General features: G+C 39.3%; 1 protein-coding gene across 2 annotated transcripts in view; it reads right to left on the bottom strand.

The window, feature by feature from the left end:
- Nucleotides 1–26,694, bottom strand: part of ANO4 (anoctamin 4) — a 207,439-nt gene that overhangs the window by 110,519 nt on the left and 70,226 nt on the right. The window contains exons 3-5 of one of the 2 annotated variants that reach the window (XM_075152059.1): nt 18,367–18,477; nt 12,418–12,551; nt 5,530–5,688 (exon numbers count right to left, since the gene is read on the bottom strand). In XM_075152059.1, coding sequence (XP_075008160.1) covers nt 5,530–5,688; nt 12,418–12,551; nt 18,367–18,477 — 404 coding nt within the window. Of the gene's footprint in view, nt 1–5,529; nt 5,689–12,417; nt 12,555–18,366; nt 18,478–26,694 lie in introns of both variants that reach the window. The other variant, XM_075152068.1, reaches the window with a different exon arrangement.

Below are 26,694 nucleotides of genomic sequence, written 5' to 3'. Positions count from 1 at the left end.
GACTAACAACAAACAAAAAAAAGTAGTAGATATCATTTTTGCCAGAAAGAAAGATGGTAAAATTTGACTATGCTCAGGAGGAATAGCTGATGATTATAATATCTCTTTTTCACATCACCACTTTCTGAGCACAACTATATTTAAAGTTTTGGTCTTTGAAGTTCTTGTTTTTTTCATATTCATTCTTTATTTCTAACTTTTACCTCACTTTGACATGCTTATAAGTCTATTTTGGTTTTACACTCAGGGATGAGCCAAGAGTCACGGAGATACTATACTGTGTGCTCTTTCTGTCATCTGTAATTTCTCTCAACATTCATCATTTTAAACTAGGCTCCATGCTGCTGCTAAATATAAGTCTCTTACTGAATACATGTTTCTAGCCTCTAAAGTCCTGCTCCATTAGCGCAGTTACAGCCACATTCAGAGAAACTGCTTCACAGAACTGCTGCTACCTTGCCACGAACCTATCTAAATCTGCTTGCAAACTTGAAAAGTCACAAAATAATAATATCTTGTAATTATATTGCATCAACTACAGAAAAAGATCTCAAAACATAACTTTCAGACTCAGATTAACATAACTTTCAGCTCAGATTATACCTGCTAGTAGATACTTGTTCACACAACAAAAGTGAAGCTTATACTGTGCTTTTCTTCCCTGTGTTTTTGTTTTTTTTTTTTTTCACCAGAGAACACCTACTGTATATTTCTGCTGTGTATTGTACACACCAGCTGCATATTGGCTGCCAGATGTTGCCCCAGAAATGTCAGCTGCTACTTGAGGCAGGGAATGAATGCAATTAGAGATGCCCTGGTGACAGCTTGACACTTATGGTGGCAATGTTTAAATTTTTAATCAGGCATGTAACACAAAAACCACACTATTTGGATTGTTCCTGAAAACTGGACCAGTACACTACACTAACATCTTCTTTCACCTGGGAGATGCAAAGATCAATGTGTGGGCAGAAGCCCAAATGGATTGACTGCTTTTTGTAAAATAACTGAAACTAGTTCCTGAAACATATTCCACATCCGTAGATGTGAGGAGGCCTGCTTTTTAAGGCAGTAAGGAATGTTATTGCTTTAAAGCAGTTCATTGCTTTTATACTAAAACATTAGTGTACATAAATACGCAAAATATAAAAAATAAAGGACCTGAATACTACTTTCACTACTTAGTGATTAGTTCCTCTTTACTACATTTCTATCTATCCATTTCTACTGGCATGTCAAATGCCTTTTCAAATAAACTGTATCAAATCAACTTACAAATTATAAATTAAAAACTTGGGACACAATCATTAAGCAAAATGTATGAAATACATTTAGTAGTAGAACTACTCTGTATGAATTTAGTTTAGTGCAGTCATGAGAAGTAAGTTCATGCCAAGTTCAAATTAAATGTAGTCTTTTTGTAGGGCTACATGACCAGACCCTACCCATCATTAGATTCATTGTAGATACACAGTATTTACTTAAATCTAAGATGACCTCCTTCTTCTCTTTTACAAATTACAAATCCACGGGTGGTCTGTGTTTGTTCATCCAGCATAGACTGCTTTGAATTACCTTACCTCTATCCTCCATTTGCATTGCATTACAGTCCAGCTTAAATAGGTTGCAAGTGAACAAGTTATGTATGTTAGCTGCTCCATGCTGGCTACTTCTGTGCATGCTCTATCAGTATAGTATAATTTAAAGTAGCTTACTGAAAGATGTTGTAATACTGTATCCACGTACCAGCACAGCATAGTTACTGTATACAGCAACTTAGTTCTCTCTGGCCATTTAGGATAGGGATTAAAATACATTTGTTTTAGCCGCAGGAATAATTTGGAATAAGGGAACTTAGCTGGATTTTGGCCAAGGGGTTGAATTTATAAATCTTTACGTTTGTGAAAAGTACCATGGGCCCAATGTAATTCTGACTCTTCATTCTCTCTTGAAAAAGATAGGTTGTCCAGAAAAATGCTGGGTTTTTACTGTCCCAGAGGGATGAACACTATATTTGGAATGACAGACACTTTCTGTATTTTCTCTTCACATAAAAGTAATCATAAGTTATTTTTTTCTGAGAGTCAATGGGCTGATCTTAGTCTCAGGTTTATCTCGTATTTGGATAAATATGAAACAAACCCTCAGAAAGTGGACAGTAGAACCCTGTCTCCTGTTAACCATTCGCCAGTCAATTCTGGAAGGTATGAGTCTTGAGTAATATTTACAGAAGGTATCAGTGCCTACAAACCAGCAATGCTATTGGTACCTCATCTCTGATAAGAACTTGGTCCATTTGGAGACTGCCCTATCCATTTTATCTAATGTATACGTCTGTTTCAAAGAGTATTAAAAAATGAAAACTGTAGGGTCATCAAAAATCCCAGAGCCAGGATATCATAGTTATTTATCTCACTTGTGAGACACTGTAAAAAAGGATAAATCAATATAGGAAATTTTATTTATGGCCAAAAAGAAAATACAGTCTCTTTTCCTGGAGTGACCTATATTTTCAATTAACTTACCTAGAGCTTCTATGCATATGATCATATGTGTTGGATGTGATCCATGTTGGACTGGGACAACACAGTCATCCTATCCAGACCCAATATACACTGAAAAGCAGGGAGAAGGGTCAGAAAATGATTTATGCTGTTCCACTCAATTAGTATTCACTCTTAGAGCTTTGTTGTCCATACCTTCACTAATTCAATGATCTGTTTCCTGGTCTGGATTCCCCTCGTTATTTACAACTGGATATACAGAGCACCAAACCTGGCAGAACTTCCATGGGAGAGTGGTGTGGTACAGCTGAAGAATGAGTGTGTGAATTCATTGGGGAATATCTGCAAAATGTTATCACTTTTTTCCAGAGTCAGAAACATATACCTGTTCAGACCTTTCTCAGCTACATGATCTTGACATGGTGCCTGAAGTTATCTCAACATTTATTAATTCATTTCAGATTCACTTTCTAATTTCATGCTGTTAAGTGGACACTTTGCTCCCTGCACCCACCATTTCCTGGATATTTTGCTGTGTTACACTTGTCAATGAGCCACTGCAGTGCATTTTTCTCTCTCTGCAGTGTTACTGAGGAATATGGTTTTGAAACTGCAGTGTGAACAGCTCTGCAAGTTTTCCTCTCTGCCACTGATTTCACATTAAAAAGACAGGACTAACACAATCGAATGTCAATATATGAACAACCAGTAGTCAAAGGAGAATGAAACAACCACCACACAAAATTCATGGAAGGTAAAAAGTTTCTTTCAGTCCAACCTGTTCCCTCTGTATAAGTTCTATGGCCAAAGCCACAGGCAGTTCTCTCGTTTTATCCGGGAGCCAACTTTTCCCAATGGAAGCAATATGTTATGTATGAACAATTAGAAAACAGACCTGCTGTTAAAATCTTCCAGAACTGAAACTCAGAATGATGTGTAGTCTCACCAAAATTAGAAGTAAAAATAGTAACAAATAATCTAGGCATTAACCAATCACACCTCTTAGTTTAAACCTAAGTGGTATGCAACACAGTTGTTACTCTGCAGCGAGGGGGAGGGAACGTACTAAGAATGTACTTATTTCCTTCAGGATTATAATTCAACTTGGAAACTAATGTGATCATAAAATATACATGCTAGGGTTTAATTTTAGGTCAGAGTCATATGTTAAAAAAGATTGCTAGCCTAGATTTTAAAAACATTAGCCTGAGTCATGTAACACAACCTCATTTTGATCATTCTAAGTTTAGAAAATGTACAGTTACTGCTGGCAAGAAGTCACACCAAGGCCAAATGAGATTAATAAGAAATAAAACTGCACGTCAGTAGCATAATAGAAACTGAAATGAATAATCAAATAGGTAGAACATTCATGCAGCCTAGGCAGCAAAGACCAAGTAAACGGACTTGAAAGCCACAAGAAAACTCTATAGTAAGCACTTAAATCATTAATTTGAAAAAGTTTTCTGTGCAGAATGTTGCAGTAAGTTTCATAATACTTAAAACATAAAGTGATTTCATAGCTTTCACTGCTGACCTTGTAATAAATCTGCAAAAATCACGAGTAGGAAAAGATTGGTTCAAAACCATTGGGCAGATGTATCAATAGGGAGGATTCATTCCACGTTCATTTTCTACACTGCCCAAACTTCAGAGACTTCTTCAGTGTCTCTCCTGATGGAAGCAGGGCAGAATTCTAGGTTGTGAAGCTGAACAGCTGCAGCAACACTCTTGTGTTCTTGGATGTTGTACATCCAACAACTCCTACAGACAGTGGTACGTTTACAGGAAACGTAATAAATGAACAACGGCTGCCATTGAAAACATCTATCAACTACTGCAGCACTAAAGATGTTAACTTCCAGGTTATTTGAAGGAATGGTTTATGATAACTGGTTGATGTAACCAGTGATACGCTCTTATAAACTTATATTCACCAGTAACTGTGTTCATTCAAAAACAATTAAAGAAAGGAAACATTTTCATTATTCTCGAGAGAAACAGCTTCCATTTTTTCCTCCTCAGTGTTCTCCAAAGAAGCGTGCCTTTCAGGTACACAGGCAGAATATCTACAAACGTACCAGGAATTCAATGAAAGAAAGGGAGATAATGTACAGCGCCTACATAATTGACCAAAGCCTGTAACCTGAAAATTCCTCTACTGTTTCCGTCAGTGGCAGCATGACAATGCAGATTAGCATGTGTGAGTCGATCAAGCACAAGCAAAGCCAAATATTCAGTAATATCTATTCTGCATGGAAGTGAGACTTAAGCCCTGTTTAAGCACACTTACGAAAGTTTAAGAAAGAACATAGCCTAGGCAAAAGAGAGATGGTTTCTTTAAGCCTTGCTCCTGCTAGCTATGACATCAATACATTTTTAGACACTTTACATTCATTTTTACACTGTTGTCCAGAAAAGATTTACTGTTTTAGGACATTGTGTTAGAAATAACATTGATATAAATGATTCATATGTACTGTCCAATTCTTTCAATGATTAGGATTAAGACAGAAGGAGAGATTTTAGGCTGTTTTCAAACTATCAAAATACTGCTTAAGTCCCTATGCCTAAGCTGACAGGAAAGGGAAGGCAGGGGTCTAGTTTGGTCTGTGGAAAAAGTACCAAGAGCCTCAGCAAAGAGTGGAGCAAGTAGCTAAAAGGAAATGTAGGTGCAGAAATTTGGATTTTTGGATTGCACTCAGTAGAATTTAGGCCATCCAAACCCAGCACTTGTTTTCTCTATTGCACAGCACAGTGGATGAAATTCTGCGGCCTACTTGTGCATAAGGTTGAAAAAGATGACTGTAATGGCCTGTTTTGGCCTTCAATTCATGAGTCTGATTTTCCTTTAGGCTATGCTTTCCCACTGCTCTGGCAATAAATAGCATATATTTAGGCATGCTTAAAAGCATTTTTCCACTGCTACAAGAGAGTAAAGGGGTTTCAGAGTAAACAAAACTCATACCCTCAGATTCTACACAGCTTTAAATGTTGGAAGTTTTTTTCAAGAAAGCTTTCTTACCTCTTTTTCCATTTGAAGACCTTCTGCTCTGATATTTCTCTCAAATACCTCCCTCTTTTCTGTCTGTGGATTAGATTTTCTATATACCAGGATGTAGTCAATCCGACATTTCCCATCTCTAAAATATAGTCCATTGGCTTTGTTCTTATCAGGTACTTCCTGTAAAGAGAAAGTCAAACATTTCAGTAAGGTTAATTTGCTTTGGTAATTGCTGCATTTCTGTTTGCATCAGCAGTTTTCAGTAATATTCAACAGAAAAGATAAAGAATCAGGACAAGCTGTTCAAGTTTTTAGGTGCTTCACACAGAGTGCCTCTGAGGTCATCTGAAAGTAGTGGAGACTTCCTCATTTCAAAACCAGGAGGTCATCTTAGGCGGATGTTTGGTCATATAGGCATGGGATAGGAGAGAATAGAGAACGCAAGGCAACTTTCGTCCCCCCTCCACCCCGGAAAATTAGGAATAACTTCTTACATATAAAACAAAGTAGATAATAGTGTTACTGAAGCATAAATTTAAAATTAAGAACTTAATATGGTAGAATGTCTTTGTAGATGTGTGAAGAATAAACAATGGCATGAACATTTACTGTGGTGAGAAACATTAAGACCTGGCACAGAGATTCTCATTGCTTTGCAATGTCTATAGTACCTCTGCCTCACAGGACACAGAAAGCACATGAAGGTCCTGTACCTACCTCATCATACCTCATCGGACTAACTACAGAGTATTCTTGGCTTAAGGAACAGCTGAGGAAGTTCACTGTATTTATTTGAAAATAATTCCTGGTGTTTGGTCTAGCAGTACAGAAACACAATAAATACCGTTTCTTGGCTATTTCCTGCAAAGCACGTGCCTGTTCAAATGTTTGCTCTGACAGAAAGAAACAATTTGATTTCACTGTTAATAAGAGATCAAGCAGGTCCCTCTCCTAAGATCTAAAAGACCAAAATGCTGTTTTTTTTCAGAAATTCATGAGACGAAACTCTCTATAGATCCTTCTCACAATTTAACATTACTTCCACATAATATAAGTCCTGCCCAGGGGTGAAGCTTTCACTTTCAAACAAGTTGAAATTGTGTGGCAGTTTGTGGGCTGGAGTGTTTCATACAAGTAATGTACACTGTGAATGATATATGGGAACAAACAGCACTCCATCAGGGCAGTAAAACGGACAGGGGCCTACAGGGACCTCAAGATCAGTCCAGCTCCAAGCCGAAGGGAAGGTTAGGCTAATTCCTCTCTGTTTTTCCAGAATTTGCTCAATGATTCCTGCCAGAAATAGCCATGTCCTATAATATATGATCAAATCTCTGAAAAAAATTAGTATATTGTCTTTCACATTTGGGAACAGTAGGGAATTTTCAAAATACTTTCTCCGTAGTTGGACTGCTTCTTAATTTAAATAGCAAAAACTGAACATAGTAATAGAACAAATGATTCTTACAGAAAGGAAAAAAAAAGAATATTCCCATTCAAAGACTTCAGTGTAAGCTATCTTGCTGATTCTCAGCAGGCATTTCGGTTAAATGGAAAAAACAATGAAGGCATCCCAAATCCCCCCATCCCCAAATGTCCCATCCCCTGGTACATCCAGTTTACTGAAGGCAGAAAATGGACTTTTTCTAAGATTCTTTTATTACAGTGCCTGACTCCTGACACAGCTTAATGCAGACTTGATATAGTGGAACAGTTCTTTGGGCTGAAATAGAAGGCAAGAAACAAGATTTAAGCCCTAAGGAAATAACAGTAACAAACCATTTATATCTATATTGCATTTCATGTTGACCAATGATATTATCAGGATATCAAAAGTATTTTTCAGAGAGCATTAAATATGAAAACAGCTCAGGAAGCACAGTTTATTTTTTTCCATAAATATCTATGTTGAGAAGACGTAAAAAAACCCACCTTTTTTAAAGGTATTTAAGAGTATTTAAAGGTATTTAAGAGTATTTAAAGGTATTTAAGTGTATTTAAATAAAGAAAGGGTGCAGTAGGAGATTTAGAGGCAGTGGGTCGGCTTGATAGTCCTGTTCTGATTTCTAAGTCTCCTGCTGAGCCATCCTTCCTGTTCTGTAGTTCCCAGAGTCACTATGTGTATTTTAGCAAGTAAAGTGGTGTAATAGGAAAGGATCTGTAAAGCAAAACAACCTGTGCTGAGGACCTGCTGTCCACACTATGTAGGCTTGAGGGCTAACTTTGGGCCCACTCTAGTCTGGTGCAGGATACTCACTGGAGTACATCTCACAATTTATTGCATCCAGAAGGAATCCAGGTTTGAAATCCAACACTGCTCTGGAATGCAAACAAAGCATGGGTAGGGGCAATTGAGAGATCTGATAACTAAAATGTTAGCACAGACCCGTCCAGAGTGTATGCAAGGAATGTGTCTTTCTCTGCATGCAGTAGTGACTCCACTGGAAAAACAGATTTGCCCTTTATGCTTCCTATGTTTCACCTTTCCCTGAAGAAAATTGGTTTGCCCTACACTGACTCATCAGTGCATGTAGAACTTTACCTTAAAGAGCATCTATGAAATTTAGCTGAGTTATCTGACTTGTAGGACTTCTTTCCCTACACATGAGACTTCCTGAGACAACTACATTCTCTTGGACTTGTGAAACACTCCCAACTACATTATTGTCATTTTTCACTCAGAAAGGCAGCTTGGACTCTTATCTGTACTTGGAGGTCCTTTTCATTTTAGGAACACAGTATGTCAAATCCAGACTGATAAACCCTACTAGACTACTGCCTTCTGTTATAGCCTGTGAGGCAGCTTTATAGACTGAGCCTGGACTTACAAGAACTCTGAGGATCTAACATGATATGGAGACAGTCAGGCTGGCCCAGCAGTGGCAGGAAATAGCAGCTGCAGGGCTTTTGCATTGTCCACTGTATCCCAGGCTTACACTATTCTAGACAGAGACTTTTCTCCTACCTTGACCTTTGCTGACCCGTCTCCAGACATTGCATCTCCTTTCCTTGTGTTATGACTTCAAAACTCAGTTTTCCTAAACTAATTAAAAAAAAATATCTAGAACCAGGTCTAACTGCAGCTTTTGGTGGGAAAGTGGTCTAGTCATGTATGTCAAATCTCCCTTCCTTCATCTGAAAAAGGATGCCGGAAGAACAGGGAAGACTTCACTCTGGCAAGAAGTTTAACATTTCTGGCTATTTATTTGTAATATGCATATCTAAAGTATGATCTGGAATTCTTTTCCAAGGAATGCACTAGTTTTCATATTCTCAGGCCCACAATTGGGAGCCATCAACATTCATAGACATATGACTCATACACACATACATGATAGAAGAGCTTTAGACTAAAGGGATTACCCCAAATGTTTCACTATCCAAAATCAGAGGATTCGTAACCCTAACAGCTATAGAGAATTTAAATGGAACATTTAAACAAAAGTGCAGTTAGGGAAATCACGGAAATTCGAAACTTTACCTGCAGGTCTTTAAAAAAATAAATCAGAAGGGACTCCAATGTTCACTAACTTAATGACGAATTAGATTCTTTCTTGATTCCTAGATTATTTTGGTACCTGGTTATTATCAATATGGATGCTCAACGAAGATAGGATCTTTGAATTCTAAAGAGATTGTCTTTTCCTGTTGTGGCTACTTGAAATTAGAGTACCCTGCATGCGACTTCGCAGCTGGTGGAGGGGGTTAATACCTGCACCATTAACAGTGATAACTTATGCAGAAAAAGAAGAACCTAGAACTACCCAGTTTTTAAGGCATAGTTCTAATCAAAGAACAAGTATATTTTCTCTGTGTGTTCTTTTTTCTTAATATCCTCTTGCCCATTTAGATTGTAATTTTGTGGAAGCTGCAACTTTATTTTTCCATGTATCTTCACTGGTTGGTATATTCTTCTTCACACCATAATATATTCAATTACATGGAGCTTTTCTAATAATGAAATTATGTAGGCTGTAAAATGAGTGCTCAAATGTTAGGAAGTAACAGATTTGTAGTTTTCTCTGAAAGCTTAGATAATCTCTTTCCATATCCATCCTGATCACTGAAGAAGACCAGGATTTGGTGAAAAAAAATTATGTAGTTAACTTGTATTCTGGTAAATACACACAAGAAAACTGAGCTGAAATTGCACAAGCTATCATAAGTGCCATACAGAACATGAGAATTCTTATTTTTTAATGTGAATACCTTTTTCTGCCATAATCTTCAGTGCAAGTTCCAATCTGTTCCAAAAACAGATTGTTAAAACAAACTTTATTCAGCGCAATGTTAATTACACTGCCCCCAAATATCAACAGAGTTTGGTGCCTAAAGTGAAGACTGTAGCAGCGACTCTTACAATTTTAATTTCAAAACTACTTATATTAGGTGGAGTGTCAAGAATGGGCCATATAAGCTCATTTAAGTAGAAGTCAACTTTTGTCCCAGCTCCATCATTCTCCCTTGTTTGGATAAAGAAGACTAATTTATTACTGCATAAAAAGAAAGGCAGAATGGATGCATACATAGAGTACAGCTCCTAAACCATTTTCCTTTAATTTTTACCTTCTTTCTGCTGCTTCTCCAGTTCTCAGAAGATGAAACTTCAGTGGAAGTAATACACTATTTTAGTGATAATATGTCCCTGGATTTAAATTGTAAAGTGTATACCTAATCGTTATATTGGCATATGTAAAAAGTATTTTGATCAATGCACACAAAGGGAAATGCGATTTTTAATTTGCTCAGACTGTAGCTGTGTTTGAATGAAACATAAAACAAAAGAAAAAAAAAAATCTCTAGCCAAAGGACAAGCTGATCCCAATCTGGCTCTGCATCGTTAAGGAACTGTTGATAAAGCTGCATCCATAAAGTCTTCATTGGATCTTCTGGTTGAGCACAAACAACTAACAGTTGAAGCAAACAATGTTTCAACTTGTCAACTACACAAAAGTGATAAGAAACCTTTGCTATGTCCTTGTAAATTTTTTTGATTGTAAATTCATTTTAATGAATTCAGACATAAATCATATTAAATTATTTGGCTGCAATGTTAACTTTAAAACTAAAGCAAACAAACATCAATACATTCAGAGAGACTTTTGCTGGGGCCAGATCCCCTGTCGTGATGGCATTAAGCGGGATCAACAGGCTCTCTTAGCTACTAAACTAAACTGAAAGACTGAAAGGAAGCTTAAAGCTTCAGAGTTCACCCCACCACTGTATAGTTGAGCTCCCATATTTATCCATACAAACCATAAAACATCTAAGCAGCGTATCTTTTCCTTCTGAAATTAAGCAGGAGCCAAGTACCTTGAAACTTTTTTTGTAGGCTACAGCATCTCTCAGCTCCCATTAAGACTTTCAATTTTCTACTTTTTTTTCCTCTTATACATATACACGACCTACATATAATGCTCCTCAGTTATGGTTATGCAAAAAAAAAAAAAAAAAAAGATAATCTGTTGAACTAGGAAAATATTCCCCAGACATTTTCCCTTTCCCTTTAAAAAACAACAAAGAATACATCGAACAGGAAAAAAAGGTTTTGCCGTAACAGCAGCGTATGTTGCTTTATCTCATCCTTTGTCCTTCTGACCATTTTCTGTTCGCTTTTCCTCTTTAACATGCAAAGATCATGTGCCTTTCACCCATGTCCTTTTGTTAGAGACCATATGGTACATCATCCCAAAATGCAACACAGGAATATCATGTCAGGTTAACCTATCATACTGCAAGCAGGCAAGGAGGGCCCTTTGTAGGTTGTATGGGAAGCTGGGAAGAGCAATGAGTAAAGGGGAAGATGAAATTGTGAGCAAGGTCAAACATATCTCTGGGTGCCCTGAATTTTGTTGCTTTAATTATCTGTCTAAACATTCCAGGAGTGCAGCTCTCTATGGGCTGAATTTCTAGCACAAGGAAAATCTCTAACTCTCTCCTCACTAGTGTTTCACAAAAGAATTTGCACCACAAAACCTTCTAGCTTCTGAAAAAGACATAATTTGTAATTATATCTTCTAAATTTAATCTAAACTAGTAAACAAAACAGGGTCAAGGCAGGGGCTTCAGCAACATCCTATGGTTTTCCATGCTTTTTAATTGTTAGTATGGTCCCTGCCAGTTCTGCTCTATGCCAGTCAGCCCTCTGCCAAAAAATCCTCAGGCACAGCTTGCAGGTAACATCAGACCACTCCAGTAAGTAGTCTGGATGCAGCCACACTCCTGAGGTGGGGGAAAGGAGACAAGTCCCTGGTCTCCTCACTCCCCAAGGAGATAGTCCTAACATCCATGGGTTGTAGGGCAGTTGGAGGCAAAGTTAAAGGGTATCACATTCCTTTCTGCACAAAAGACACAAAAAGAAATTTAGGCCCAAATTTTCATACTTGGGTCCATGATGCTTTGCCTGCCTTAAGACATAATTTAAAAGGGGCTATGTGCTGAATGATTCCTCTCTAGCATGTTCTCTGAATCACCATTATGCATCATCAGCTCACTTGTTCTTCGCTGGAAGGGAATGTGTCACATATCTGATACCCAATTATTCTCATGAGAGATTTATGATAAATTCTCCTCCTCCCTCCTTCCCCCCAAAGGATTAATACAGGGAAAACTTTTCCATTACTTTCAGAAGCAGTGAAGCATTAGACTTGGCTGGTTCAGAAAACAAGCAGACAACAAAGGCCTGTATAGACTTTTTCAATGGGGGTGCATGAAATCAATAAAACCTCCTTTTAACTTGAGATATTTTGTATTTCAGCATTATAATCTTAGAATGGAAAAGCAGTCCCCATGACAAAGGTCAGATACCAGTTGTCTTGCAGAGAATGAGATTTAAAATCAAATTACACTTATTCCCTCTTTATAATGGGCATGAATAATTATTATATTAATAATTCTGTGTGTTCTTACCTCTCCCACAACTTCCAACCTGCTGGCATCATCAGAAGTACTGGTCAAATTACCATGGTGAAGCAGGGAGTCATCATCTTTGGAAGGGCTGTTCACACCTTCTAACTCATCAAAAAAAATGTTGACATCCTTAGCTACTGAAAACAAAAATAAAAATATACATTCAAATCACCATTGAGCTAAATGAAGACACCGAGTATAACACATTATCAACAAGCCCACTTTTTAGTTCCGGTTTAAGTATCTACTATGTTAAATTTAAAATCTGATGTGCATTGGAGGAGCACTTTCTCCACCAGTGAACCACATAAAGATTTAGGATACTACAATACTTCTCTGATGACAAATAAGTAATCTTCTGTCACAATAAAACATACATTAGCTATCTCCTCGGCCTTTCTTGAGAAGTGACTTAAACAATTGCCTTCTAGATTACTATGGTCTCTGAAAATTTCGTATTATAAAGTAGCAGTTTTTTAACCTACTACATAAAATATCGAGTTAGAAGTTGTACAGATCTGTGGGGCAGCCAGAGGCAAAAGACCTCAAATAAGTACCGTTACTTGAAAGGCACTGCATAAATGAGCCTGGGCAGAAGTTTGCCTTTGGACAATCTGGCATATTTTGATGCATATAAAGCTGGCACGTTCAGATCGACCTACCGCACAGCCCTCAGTCATGCATGAAGCAATAGCTTAAATCTATAGGATGCTGTAGTAAATCCAACCCTGATAACAAGTGAAGAGATATAAGGGCCAGGAGCACATCCCCCCATCCTGGGGATCTGGCAGTGGGGCTCGGGGCCGAGACAGAGCCAGCGCAGCCAAGGGCGGCCCCTTCCCTCTGGCGTCTGTGGGGAGAGGCCCCCAGACGGTGCCACGGGGAGGCCTTTCCCAGCCATCCTGGGGCTGTGTCTGAGCCCGGCTCTCCTCACTGGGCCTGATCCTGATGTCAACCCATGGGCTGACATCCCGGCCTGGCCTTGTTCCCCCACCCTTCCCCCTGGCTGGGGCACTGGGACAGGCCCAGGCTGCCAGGCCCTGCCCTGCCCTGCCTCCCCCATGGGGAACCCCCAGCCCCAGCAGTGCGCTGACAGGAGATACTTGCTTGAGTAAATGGGTTGAATTTCCTCCTCCTTTCAGGCAATGTCATGCCATGTGATAATTTTATTCTAATTAAAAAAAAAAAAGAAAAAGAACACTAGGAAGAATGAGTTAAAGGCTGGCACTGTTCTCAAGATGAGAGCAGCGTTAGCTTTAGGGAGACGTTCCCTGCTCTGCTGAGCAAGGCGGCGATGAGAAGCTGTGGGCAGAGCTGCTGCGCAAGTCTACAGCCCCCCACACGGGCCGTTGATCTGCGGACTGAGTGGCTGTTGGATGGGGGGCGCGAGGCGGGCAGGCTGCGGCCAGCCAGGTCCACCTTCGCACCCCAGACGCTGCAGGCCTGGTGCGAAAGTGTGATGAAGGGATGTCTGGCGGGGGGAAGAAAAATGCCTTTTCTGAGGATCAGGCTTCAACTGTGGATAGACTTCATCTCTCCAACCTCATGTTTCATAGGCAAAATCCAGAATTACGACAGTAGAGTTAGAAAGGACCCCCAAAGATCAGCTCCTGAGCCTCTCCCCCTGACTAGAGCACGATCAAACATCTATCATTCTTGACAGAAACTTGTCTAACCCACTATTCCTCACCCTATTTTTCAAACTTGACTGACTTTTGGAATCATTTTTCTGTTGTGCAATAACCTCCTGATCCTTTTGCCTCTCTGCAACTCCCCTAATTTAGTGACAGGCAATGGTAATTCCTGTTTACAAGAATTTATATTAACAGGGAACAGCCAAAAATCTCTAATTGCTGGCGGCAACTTAGTGCCATTTGTAACTCCTGGCTCCAGGTGTAAAAATCCATTCCCCCACTACGGAGAGACTGAACAGCTGCCAGAAATTAAAGACCATTAACTGTTCCCAGCCATCACGAGCATTTTGTGACCTCCTTTTCACCTTTCCCTTCTTCAGGGGCTATAGCCCAGTTTAAGAAACCTTTTTAAAAAAATCTCCGATGCTACCAACTCCACAGTCTCTGCAGGTGGCCTGTTTTTCACTATCACAAGCAGGAGAAAGTGTTCTTCATAATATTAGTCCTGAAAATGCACAATTTTCATATGTCGCAATTTAAATATATTATTCTTTTCCTATCAATCAATCATGAACATAGGGAAGAGATTACTCTCTTTTTGTATGTGTCTTTTACAGTCACTAAGTTTTGCTTGCCATTTTAAGGTTGTTTTTACTATCAGTCCATTTATTTTACTTATCCTTCTTTTGTGAAAAGTGACGGGATATCATTAGAGACAAATATCCAGGACTGAGTTTTCCACTTTAAAACTGTCCTTGGCTTCACACCACCCTGTTCCCAGTTAGGAGTGAGCTTACTGACAGGAGTGGAGAAGAGCATCCCGGTGTTGTTTTGGTTTATGTGATGGGAAGAGCCTGCAGATCCTCACTGTCACTGTGTCTGCATCCAATTTGTCCTAGGACAAACTACAGAGGTTTTAGGAGACTTAGAAGGCAAAAACCAGAATCCAGTTTGTACCACACGCAGCAGCAATGTTAAAGAACTAATTACCACCTTGACTCATTTCAATTCACAGAAATCATACTAGAAATGCCTATAAAAGACAGGGGAACCACCACAAGACAGCACAGTCTAACCACCTGCCCTTTACTGTCCTTACTGTTTCAAAGGGCAAGACATGAAAAGTACCACCCCAGCAGATAATAATGTGGATGTAGATCATGATCAGCTTTTGCATACATGTTCATATGAAAAGAATTCATCTGAATACTCAACAGAAAGAACTACTGAAACAGAAAGAACTACTGAAACAGAAAACATTTTCAATGAGTTGAAACTTCTCTGAACCGAAACCCAGCAGAGTGCCTCCATGAGTGACACATGAACCTGTATACGATCAACCCCTCAATATAGTCTGAAAACAACCATGGAAAATACAAAAATAATTAAATAGTGAAGCTTTCTGAAGATTATGCAAGATATATATCTGTTGCAGACAAAGGCAATGAAAGATGTAAAAATGAAAGATTTGCCCGTATGCTATGCTTGAGAGAATTTGACTAGCTTTTTCCTGCCATTAAGACTACCTTGGTATAAAAGATGAGGCCTTTGAGATACTAGAATTGCTGCTTCCTAAAGCGCCGGTAATGCTTTGGGATGCAAAATAGATGGTTTTTAAGTGGGTGTTTTGAGATACACAATTTGGTGTGTAAGACAGTGAATGTGTTTGGGGGTTGGATTATTCTGAGAACTTGTGAGGAGCAAAAAATCTTATTTCAAGGTCACTTTAAAATCCAGCCCATCTCAGCAGTGACGAGAAGTTGTGGAAGCAGTGAATCTCAGCTGGTTAGTGAAACTAACTACCAAGACCTGTCCAGATTGCCTGTAGTAGAAAATTGCTTATATCAGAAGTATGCAAATAATTGACATGCTGGTTGGTAGCTTCAGCAAATAGGATAAGTAGTGATGTGCTGAACTACCTCGTCAGCGCTAAAGGTGTCTATTACCTTCTTCCAGTTGCAGTGAAGGTGTGCTGCTGGTGAGAAAGTGGAACTCTTTACATTGCAGTTGCCTTGCTGTGTATGTTTTCTAAAATACACTCTTAGTATTTCAGTCACTGACACTAAACATGGGGCCCTAACATTTGCTGAGAATATTTTTCTACCCCAAGTCTCATTGGATACTTAAAAAAAAAAATCAGAAAATGCTGTTCCACAAAACTAAATAAATAATTTAAAAAGCAAATCCTGTTTGCTTTATTTTAATAATGGTGATGGTACTTCCAAGCCAACTATCCTGCTGCCTGTAGCTAGCTTAGCCACTCCACTCTAATGGACATGAACACCTATGCTGCCAAATGTTGCTAAAGGCATAATCAGGACTCCATCTTTTCTGTTTCCTTCAGATCATGACACGCATATATCCACAAATGACCTTAAGAGAATGATATATAATAATTCTATCACACATATGCTATTTGTGAGACAGACTGGTGCTAGTGTATAGTCATGTCTTTTTAAGCAGTGAAATTTAACAGCAATACAGAGCAGCATGTACATTCCTACAGGAGATACTAAGAATTCCCCCTCTGGTTTTAGATCAGCTTATATATGCAAGCTCTTTTCTCCCCCTCATGTTCACAGCAGTGCCGGTCTCCAGCTCCCCACAGCCCTGCCCTGCCCGGTCACGGCCCCACTGCACCAGGGAGGTACCCGATGATCAGGGTTGGGGCTGTGCCCAGTGCCCCCTGGCTGCTCAGCTCCTGGCTGGGGCTGTGGCATGGGTACAGGCTGTGAGCAGGCAGCAATAGGGAATTCTGGGTTATATCTGACAGATAGTTCATGCAGATCCTTCACACCTCTGCTGTCTAGTTTAAAAGTTTGGTTTAGGTCAGATGCATCACCCTGCTTCGTAATTTTACACCCAGTGCAATCTCCTATTTTACAGTGTGTGTCTATAGCCATTTTCAGATTAGTAATTATTGTTTCTGGACTGTCTCTGATAGACTACAGATAATTTCTGAACATCATGTGGTCAAGAAGAAACTGTTTTATAAAAGGCTTACCAGAAATCTTTAGTAAAATGTGTTTAAGACTCTACTATGAACTATGGGACTTAAATGAAGAATTTAGCTCTGATGCAGAAGAAATTACTTTTAAGTCTTTTATAATAGCAGTATATTAATAATAGTAATAGTAATATTTTAATTTTCATTCAATGCTAACAACAACTGGGAATAAAAGTAACAATGACTATTCAGAGCAACCACCCTAGAAAGAATATTTAGGCATGTTTTTCCTGATTATTTGATATTCACAACAGACTGCAGGTAATGTGTCCAGCTAAACTTACAGTTTAAATAATGAGGTGATTCAATTTCAAATTATTACCCCTGTCGTCATACTAACCTGAGACTTTTCCTTCCACCCCCAAACTAATACCACCATGAAACAATCTGATCCTACCACTGCATGGTTCCTTATTCACATGGCAAAAATCAGGAGGAGTGCAGGGTTTTACACATTCTTATACATCTTTTATCATTCAAGAATGTAAGTTGCTGTTTCTCACTTTAGAAAATTGCTACACAAAACACCCAGTTTAAAATAAAACTGGAAAAGAGGGAAACCAGGAAGCCATGGCATGCATTTTGATTCTTCGTCTGCATAACAGTTTTCAATCTATTATGGAAAATTCCCACTGAAATTCCAGATTCTTCTGGATTCCAGAGTTGCGTCAGTTTTGGGTGGGGGAGGGTGTCTTCCACTGCTGTTAACAAGAGTAGTATTTCTTCTAGCACAAGAAGAATTCTGCAGTTACATTTAAGAAGGGTGCACCAATCAATTCTTAGTCCACAGCACATTACATGTGAAAAGAGATGGTTTCATGCAGTATCTAAGATACGCAGACCTTCAGTTGTTGTGACAAGCTCATCACTTCTCCTCCCAAAAATTACCAGCTGCAAAAATGTGAATATACCCCAACACTTTGGAACAGCTGGAACTTCAAATCCAGTCTTAGATCCCAGACTGCAGCATCTGCACAACATTATTAGTTCACACAGCCATTCAAGAGTGTAAAGAATGGATTAAAGTAACAGGATTCTTAGTATTTCTGATTACTTCTGCAAAGGAAATATCTACTGCTAGAATCCTTAGGCACATAATAATTCAAATCTTACTGTGACTTCTCTGATAGTAAAAGATTTCTATAATATGGCCTTCAATAACCCATTTAACTTTCTCAGATATTTTAGTAATACATACTCACTTATCATTCAGTTCATCACTTTGTATGTTCCTTCAGTTATAATTTCAATGCATCTCAATTGATTCTTCTACCATAAACCCAATTTTGCATCCAAGGAATAACTTACTTTCTTGTATTGCATTAAGAATTTCTGAAAAGTCCACATCTGTCTTCTGTATGTCTGGTTTTATCCATATTTGCGTTTCCAGCCGGTTAACCTGCAAATCCTCTCTTCCTTCTGAAGAAATTGAAGAGATTGATGGGGTTTGTGACAGTGCAGCAGAAAATCCAGCCAAGGGGCTTTCAGGTGAGGGAACATACACATTGAATAAAGCTACTTAATTTTTTTCTCCCTAGCAGAACGAATTTTTCTTCAAAGCAAGCAGCTTTACATAGATCACGGACTGATTTAAAGCTAAATAGAATGAAACAACAACATTCTTTGCTATCAGCAGTGATTCAGAGTCACCATTGGTGAGTCCCTCGTTCAGGTGAACACGTGCCGCCATGACACGAGCATCCCCTCACCATACCATCTACAAAACTAACTCCAAAATGTGAAAACAGACAAGACAAGATGCATTGTTACAAACGACACAGCACTACATGAACAACCAGGCTAAAATAAAATACACTAACGCACAAAGGACGAATTAAGTCTCAAGACAGAAAACAACTATTAGGACAAAAAGAGCACAGACAGCATGTTTCAGCCACAGGACACCATACGATCTCACATGCCAAGCCGATGGCATGCCATGGTCTAGGAAGCACTCCAGTACTGCAGTCCATTTCGAAGGGGGTCACACTGGTGTGTAATGGTTGCTATTTAAAAGCACTGCAGAATAAAAACATAGGGTAGTGGGTCACAATTTCAAACCTATTTGCACATGTAAATAGGCACAAGATTTGCCCATTTCAGTGTTATTTCAAGATGAGCAAAGAAAGAAGGAAGTTTTGAACGCACATCTTTTCCATGTAAAGAAAGGTAACTGCACGGCAAGAGTAGACAGGAAAAGGTACTGGGCAAACAGGCTTGAGCTTCTGGCTACAGGTTACTCTGATACGGCCAGAGACAAGGGGGGAGTTACTGGGCATATGGCCGGTTTTTAAAGAGTGGCAGCAAAACCTGACCTTTCACAAAGGCATCTGTTAGAAGGGATGCTCGTGAGTAACTAATACAGCAGAGAGCTGCAGCGGTCAGGGAGATATCTGGGAAAGGACTTCACAACAAAACAGGCCATGGTGGAAGAAGAAACCTTCAGGTCATGTAGTCCATTATTGTGCCTTCACTAGTGGTCATTACTTGTGCTTTTGATGGAAGCATTTTCCTTCTACAGTCTGCCTATAACAAGCTGGTCTTGTTCTGAATTCCCTCCTAGCCCACTGTATCTTCCCCCTCCCCTCGCCAAATGACTGTCTTACCACCACCTTGATGAGAGCTGGGCACAAAATTACTCAACCCTATTTTAAAGACCCTTCTTCACTTTTTGGAAATACAGATCTCAAAATGGGTATACATACACCAGCTTCAGCCTTTTTTATTTCCCAGTGTTAAAATATTATCTCATGCTTGCCCCGGCATATTCTTTTGTTCCATAGCAAAGACCCACTGTTAACATCAGAGACAGCTCCCCTTGTAGTTTCTTGTACAGTGGTCTGCCATAGCAGCAGCAGGAGTCAGCATTTAATGATGTAGAAAAAAGAGAATTTCTTAAGTGAGACAGCTGATTATTCATATAATAGCAGCCTAGGGAAATCTGCAGATGGTCTCAGAGGTGGGAGGCTAGGATGTGCCCCAGAAGAGAATTCTAGGGACAAAAGAAAAATACTGCAGCTGCTGGAAAAGACACGTAAACAATAGGATGGAGGTAGAGAATTAAGTAATGGACAGCAATTCAGTTAAGCAGCTTTGCAAGTGATATAATTCAATTTCTTGTTAAATATTCAGCTACCACTTCTAACATATACCATTACATATTTGCATCCTCAAATCCACCAGCCTTTCTTCTCCATTTCAACCCTAGTTGAGCAAATAACGACAATACTGACAAATGTAAAATACCCCTTCCTCCCCAAAGCTCTTCATCCTTGTTATACCCAGATCACTGCTCCTCAGGACACTTGAAGGTAGCAGGATCCCTGCAGCATCTCCAACAGAAGGGAACTAATTGGGCTGGGGAGAAAGGAAGTGACAGCCAGCCAGCAATGGCTGTCCCAAAGTGCTGATGTCAGATGGACTATCTAACCACAGGCCTCTTAATAAAATGAAGCTGTTGGAGAACGTACATATTCAATTTCAAAGCCACTTTTTAATTAATGAAAAATACTGTCTAGAAAGTGGTCAGAAAATGTCCAGCCTAAACCTGACTGTTGTTCAGCCTAACACAGCCTACGAAGCCAAGACAAGTTTGGCTGCATTCAAATCTCCTCTCCTGCATTTGCCTCATTTGCAGTACAGGGAGCTTCCAGCAATCCACACAAACAACAGTCTCATATGCTTCTCTGATTCACAATAGCCTCAATATCTGGCCTCACTGCACAAGTATCAGACCAACAACATCATCCTCTGATTTCACTCAAAATTGTAGGCATAATCTTCTACCAGTCATTTGTGATTTAATGCATGGCTAATCACAAACTTGCCTTCAACAACACAAGGAGAAAAAGAAATGTATCTGCCGACATCACAGGTTCTAAATAAGTGGTTGCAGGAACACTTTATTCTCCCATGATCTTCATGGTGTCAATAAACAGACCTGAATCAGGGCACTTTTGCTTCTACCCTCCTCCCTCTCCTTCAGCACTCCTTTGCAGGAGGGAGCGCTGCATTTTTTAGCTGAGAGAAACGACCTGTATGTGATGGGTCGTGGACTGGCCAAATTAATGTTTGCTGATTTGTTGGCAGACAGAGGTTTTAGCCCAGCAGCTCTTTGGAAAAAGCCACAGTGTTCTCTCCCACATCCAAAAGAGATTTATTTTCTTTATCTTACCACAGATCTCCAATACAACAAACCAAGACAGTATCTGGTGTCACTGTTGCTATTGAGAGAACACTAGCCTGGCTTTAGCATCTCCTTCTTGCTTTAGCAGCTGCTGATTTATGCTTTATCAGTGACATATGTCTCACTGAGTAAACTCTAAGCAATATCTCCTGGGAGGCTGGGAGGGAAAGACAAAAATAAAAATGAAGTAAATATTACTTTTATCAAATTCTATGTGATTTTATTAAAAGATCTGCCTGAGATTTTTCTCAACTTACTGAGAAGTTTAGTTCAGCTGAAGTCATATTTTAAATATTCTGATTTACTTGTTGATGCATAAAGTAGTGCATAAAATAACATACTTTTTCCTTTATTTGTTTTGAAGGGTATCTACTCATTAGGTTAGGAAAACAAATGAGATTTTAAAAATCCATTTCATTTTTAGAGGCTGAAGGAGACAGCTTGTCCTAAACCAGAATTTTAACATACTTCTAAATATTACAATGATGGCATGTATCAGATAAGCAAATTACATAGCAAGGTAGTTAATATGGTACTAATGTTAAACAAAGTCATTCCCACTGAGTGAGAGAGATTTTGTGTCTGCTTAAAATTAAGAACATACTCAGGTTCTTCGCCGAATGAGGCCTTGTTACATATATGTAGTATCTAGCCAATTATCATAATCAGCTTTTTAGACATGGACTTTACAAGCAAAAGTCTATTTTCTTGCACGGTAAAAACCTGGAGCCAGATTTTGAAAGCCTGTACATTTTTATGCATGCACTGTGATGTGCAAATCATATTTGTAGATGGATACCCTCACCTTGTGGTCTGAAATTAAGCATGAGCGCTTGGGTGCACATAGAAAAATGCGCATAGTTTCAGTATTTGGCACTGAAATAAAGAATATGAAATTAAGCTGATGGAACAATTACTGCTGTTTCTTAATGCACAACAAAGGGCTCATATTTACTCCATATTTTTGAATGGACATATGAGAACAGAACTGATCTTTGTAATTCACTGAAGCAGCCAGGGCTTCCTGAAGAGTTTTATGACTTAGGTTCTGCTCGTTGGTCAGAATAGAAATACTTGACTCTGTTGCTTTCTGAAATCACAGTCTCTCTTCTTTGCCCTCCCTCATTTCCAATTAACTCAGCTAGTGAAAACAAATGTTTTGTCTACAGCTCTAGAAGTTTCTGTAGAGAAAAAATTACAGCTTCAAAGGATCTTTCTGAAAAGGCAGCTAGCCAGAGACTTCTATCAGTAGAGTGAGCTGATTTCTTACTTTTTTTAAAAAATCATTTTGGCAGCAAACATGTATTTTCACAATGATTGTACTTCAGCACGGACATTAAATGCAAGTAGCAAATAACTAGTATGCCGTGTGGGTAGATGCTCCTACCACAGGGCCATCTACCTCTAACAGGGCAATATCTAGCAAGAACTAAATATAATTCTAATATGAGCAGTTTTGCTTTGCTACATTAAGTACTGCCTGTAGTTTCTACAGAGAAAGTTGCTCCTTCTCACCAGAGCCTCTTCTTTACAGCAAGCAGAAAGCTGCTGTGCTTGGTGCCCTTTTCACTAAAGGGACCCCCAGGTCAACATGAGGTGAAGGATCACCGCTACAGGTACATTTTCCACTGGCTTCTCACTGTGAGTGCTAGGCAGGTCATCTGCAGCAAAAGCACAGTTTCAAATGGAAATTGTTTAAAGCGTTACCCATACATGTTAGTCAGGGCTATACATCCATAGCTTTGCTGATCTCAATTCTGGCATTTCTCATTTCTGTGGCAGGAATGAAACAAAACGTACACCATAGTGGGTCTTCCCAGCATCGATCCTGTGACTGCACTGGACAACACACCTCAATGGATGAAAAACATATTGGTTCAATTATTGTATCAGAAAAAAAGAAGCTGTTCTCTGAGTCATAGGATGTATGCAAATATATATTAATACAAACGCGTCTTCTCAGCAAGATAAAGTTGGCCTGAAAGCAGTGGCTCAGAGATAGCTAATTATGTATCATTAGGTGGAAGGCTGACTTGTTTCCTAACCAATCTTTAAAAGAGAGCTGCTTTTCCTACATTGGCCAGAGAGAATCTCAAATTATTTTCCGTAAGAAATCCTATATCATATTCTGTTTTGTTGCTCACCAACCAGTAAAGTATTGTAACATTCTTTCTGCCTACATATTTTTCTCTCCTGCAACATAAACTGGATGCCAGAATGTTACTCTGTGCATCAGTCTTACTGCTGTGATTACATTAGATATATTTTCATATATTAAAATTATTTAATTTCTTGTTGCTGCTCTTGAAACTGTCATGTACAATAGTGCAGAGTTCCACACTGGAAAAGTATTGTTGATAAGATAAAATATCACATAAGAATTAAAGAGAAGAAACAGAGGAATAAAGAAATAGAGTTGTAGAAGAAGGAAATACTAGGTATGTTTAAAATACACGTGGTCAGTAGCCACATTTTGAAAACAGAATCAATTTTAATTTATGGGTCTGTAATTCCGAAGGTCCAAAATTTAGTATCAGCAGGATCGTTTGATTTTATCCTGGTCAGCTTCATATTAAATATAAAACATTGGTTCCTCTTGACTAACTTTAGTATAGATATTTCCTTTCTCAATGGAAATAAAAAAGAGGAAACAAAGAAGAGGACGTTTCAGAGTTTCTTTACAACTTTTTTGCCCAGGTGCAAGGGTTTGTCCTCTCCACGTAGAGCTAAGACTGTTCCTGAAAATACAGGCTGAGTCCACGTAGAAATGAGTTTTGCATCATGAATGATAAGTCTGTCTTTCAGTGTTTGCTTACCTCTTGAACAGATATGAAAAGATGCAATATCAGCATTTTTCAAGATCTGTTTTTCCCCTCCTGGCAGGATTGTTCTTAAATAAGAACAAGAATCTTTGGAAACGTCAAAAGGTCTTTTGGGCGGTCAGGTTAACACTGATGATCTGCAAGCCACCAGTACACAGGGCAGTAACACTGGTGGGTCATGCTCACCTTTCTCCTGTGGTCCTTGCTCTCCACATGAACTCTACTCACTCATTGAGGCCTCGCTCCCAGCTGAGCCACCGCACACCAGCAAGGTGGCTGCAGATACACCCACAGAGAAGGCAGTTCCCTCAGACCTGCAGGCTTTCCCATCAAAAGCCCCACTTAAGTCAGGGCAAAGGCTGCATGTCTTATTTCACAAGTATCTTCTCAGCCCATGATGCAGAAACATATCCTGTGTCCTGCCTTGAGCTGCCCCTTCTCCACACAGAAGAAAAAGGCTCCATTTTCAACCTGCAACTCTTTGGCTCACCAGCCCAGCACTTGACTCCTTTCTGGAATGAGACCATTACCCAGAAGCTTTCCTTCTGTCCTTGCTCCTTACCAGTAGCACTAAGCTTCCTCTACCTTACAGCTTCAACACAATTTCGGATTTCTACAAGGGTGTGTGTGTGTGAAGAGTTCCCTTCTTCTTTCATTTTGATGCTTGTTTCCACTCTTGGGTTCCTTTTGAAGATGGCAGTTGGGATAAGGACAGGAAAAGTCACATGTTTAATTATCTGTTTCTGAGAACTTGTGGACATATCTGTATGTTTAAGAGAGTGCAACATATCAGGGTAAATCCAGCTGTCTGCCACATTTGCAGTAGCTTCTGTATGGTGTGGCAGTGCCGGCATATATGTGCCTGTAGTGACAGACTGGGAGTATCCTAAAGGCCCCAGTTTTCCCTAATTTGAGGTACTTACTTTTACCTGTGTAGGTCACAGGATTTGCCCCCATCTATCTACAAAGCACATCCACAGTTTTGGAAGAATTATAGATAATGGGTAACGATACACATTGAAAGAGAGGCCTTTAGAGACTTCTGATTTAAGTCAAAGCCCTCTATCATAACAGCATTAATACACAATGTGCTTCTAAGACTTAAAAGATTGGGTACCCTGTGGAAATATTTGCAGACCTTTGAAAGACCTCTGACCTAGTAGATTGTCATATATGTCCATAAATATATAAGGACTTGGATATAACTCTTGATAGCCTTAATTGGTTTACCAATTACCTTAAAAAAAAAAGTGTATACTCTGTCACTGTTCAGCATAGCTAATCAAATCTTCCACTATGCAGAAAACACAATTCATCTTAATGGTCGTCTCACTCATTATGGATAAAATAATGTGTCTGCATGTTAGTGTCCGAGAATCAAAAGCTGACTGTAAAAGCACAAAAATGCCTTGTTAGTTTTGAAAGTTATTGGAATAAATACATAGGTCTACTTCATTTTCCATAAGAAAATCCAATGAATGGTAGGAAAAAAAAAAAAGAAATTCAAAACACAAATCATTCTGTTTAGTATAAAGAACCTATGCCATAGCTGTCTCTCTGCATGGTCATGTCAAGGGTATAGTAATAACAATACTGGAATTATTTTTGAAAGGCAATTTAAAAATAGTTTCCCTTTGTATTGCAATACACTGTAAGGCGTGACATATGTTTAATTATGTTAATACAAACTCTTTTCTTATCTTCCAGAAGCAGCAGTAGTGAAGGGGAGATTTCTAAACACCTAATATTACTAACTTATCACAGACTAAGGTGTTTTGAAGACATATGGTGTCCATTCTCCCCTCCATTAAACCCTGGCTGGCAGCAGAACTAGAGAAGTCCACTCAGCCAATTAACTACAGAGAAGTGGGAAAACCTACGTTCAGCACTTTTCTCTATCCTTTTCCACAGACAACCACAGACAAAATGGATGGATAGCCCTTGGTGCAAAGCCATACCTTGAAAATCTCCTCTACTGCCAAAATAGTCCAAATGTCAGGCTATGGGGACAGGGTCCTGCTAGCCTTCAATTCCTGCATTTCTAATTCGGTCAGTGCCCAGAATGAACTATGGGCACGGGGACAGTCAAACCCTCCAACACTGTGCTCTTATCATCAAGGGGGAGTCATCTCTTAAACAGCGAGTTCAAAAGGGACAACAGCTGAGGAGAGCTGATAATCCACGTCTCCTACATGGACAAGCACCCAAACCATTGGACTGCTGTGCAAAAGCACACAACCTCTTTCTTCATTTCCCATCTATGCTCAAAGGATGCCTCAAAGTTCTGAGAGTTGAAAGGACCCAAATGTCCACACAGAAGCCCCAAGCATAGCATGTCACATATTCGTATGCCTAATATTTCCAATTACCTGGCTCTATGTGGCCCCTGTGCAGATCCTTACACAATCAGTAGAGGAACAGTGTTGCACAACGAGCTTTTGGAATTACCCCCTAGAAGCACTTCTTTTCACCGATAATACAAAGAGACAGGGCACTGAAGTGTGTGCTCTCCTACTGGGAATAAAGCGATCCTTTTCAAGTGCCACAATGCCTGGGATAGAAATCCACAGGAAACAGTCTGAAAATAGCACAAAGCCACAGTGTGTAACTAAGCAGAGACATTTCTGC

The sequence above is a fragment of the Calonectris borealis genome, chromosome 1 (assembly GCF_964195595.1).
Source record: "Calonectris borealis chromosome 1, bCalBor7.hap1.2, whole genome shotgun sequence".
Classification (NCBI taxonomy): Eukaryota; Metazoa; Chordata; class Aves; order Procellariiformes; family Procellariidae; genus Calonectris; species Calonectris borealis.
This window is presented reverse-complemented; position numbering and strand designations above follow the sequence as displayed.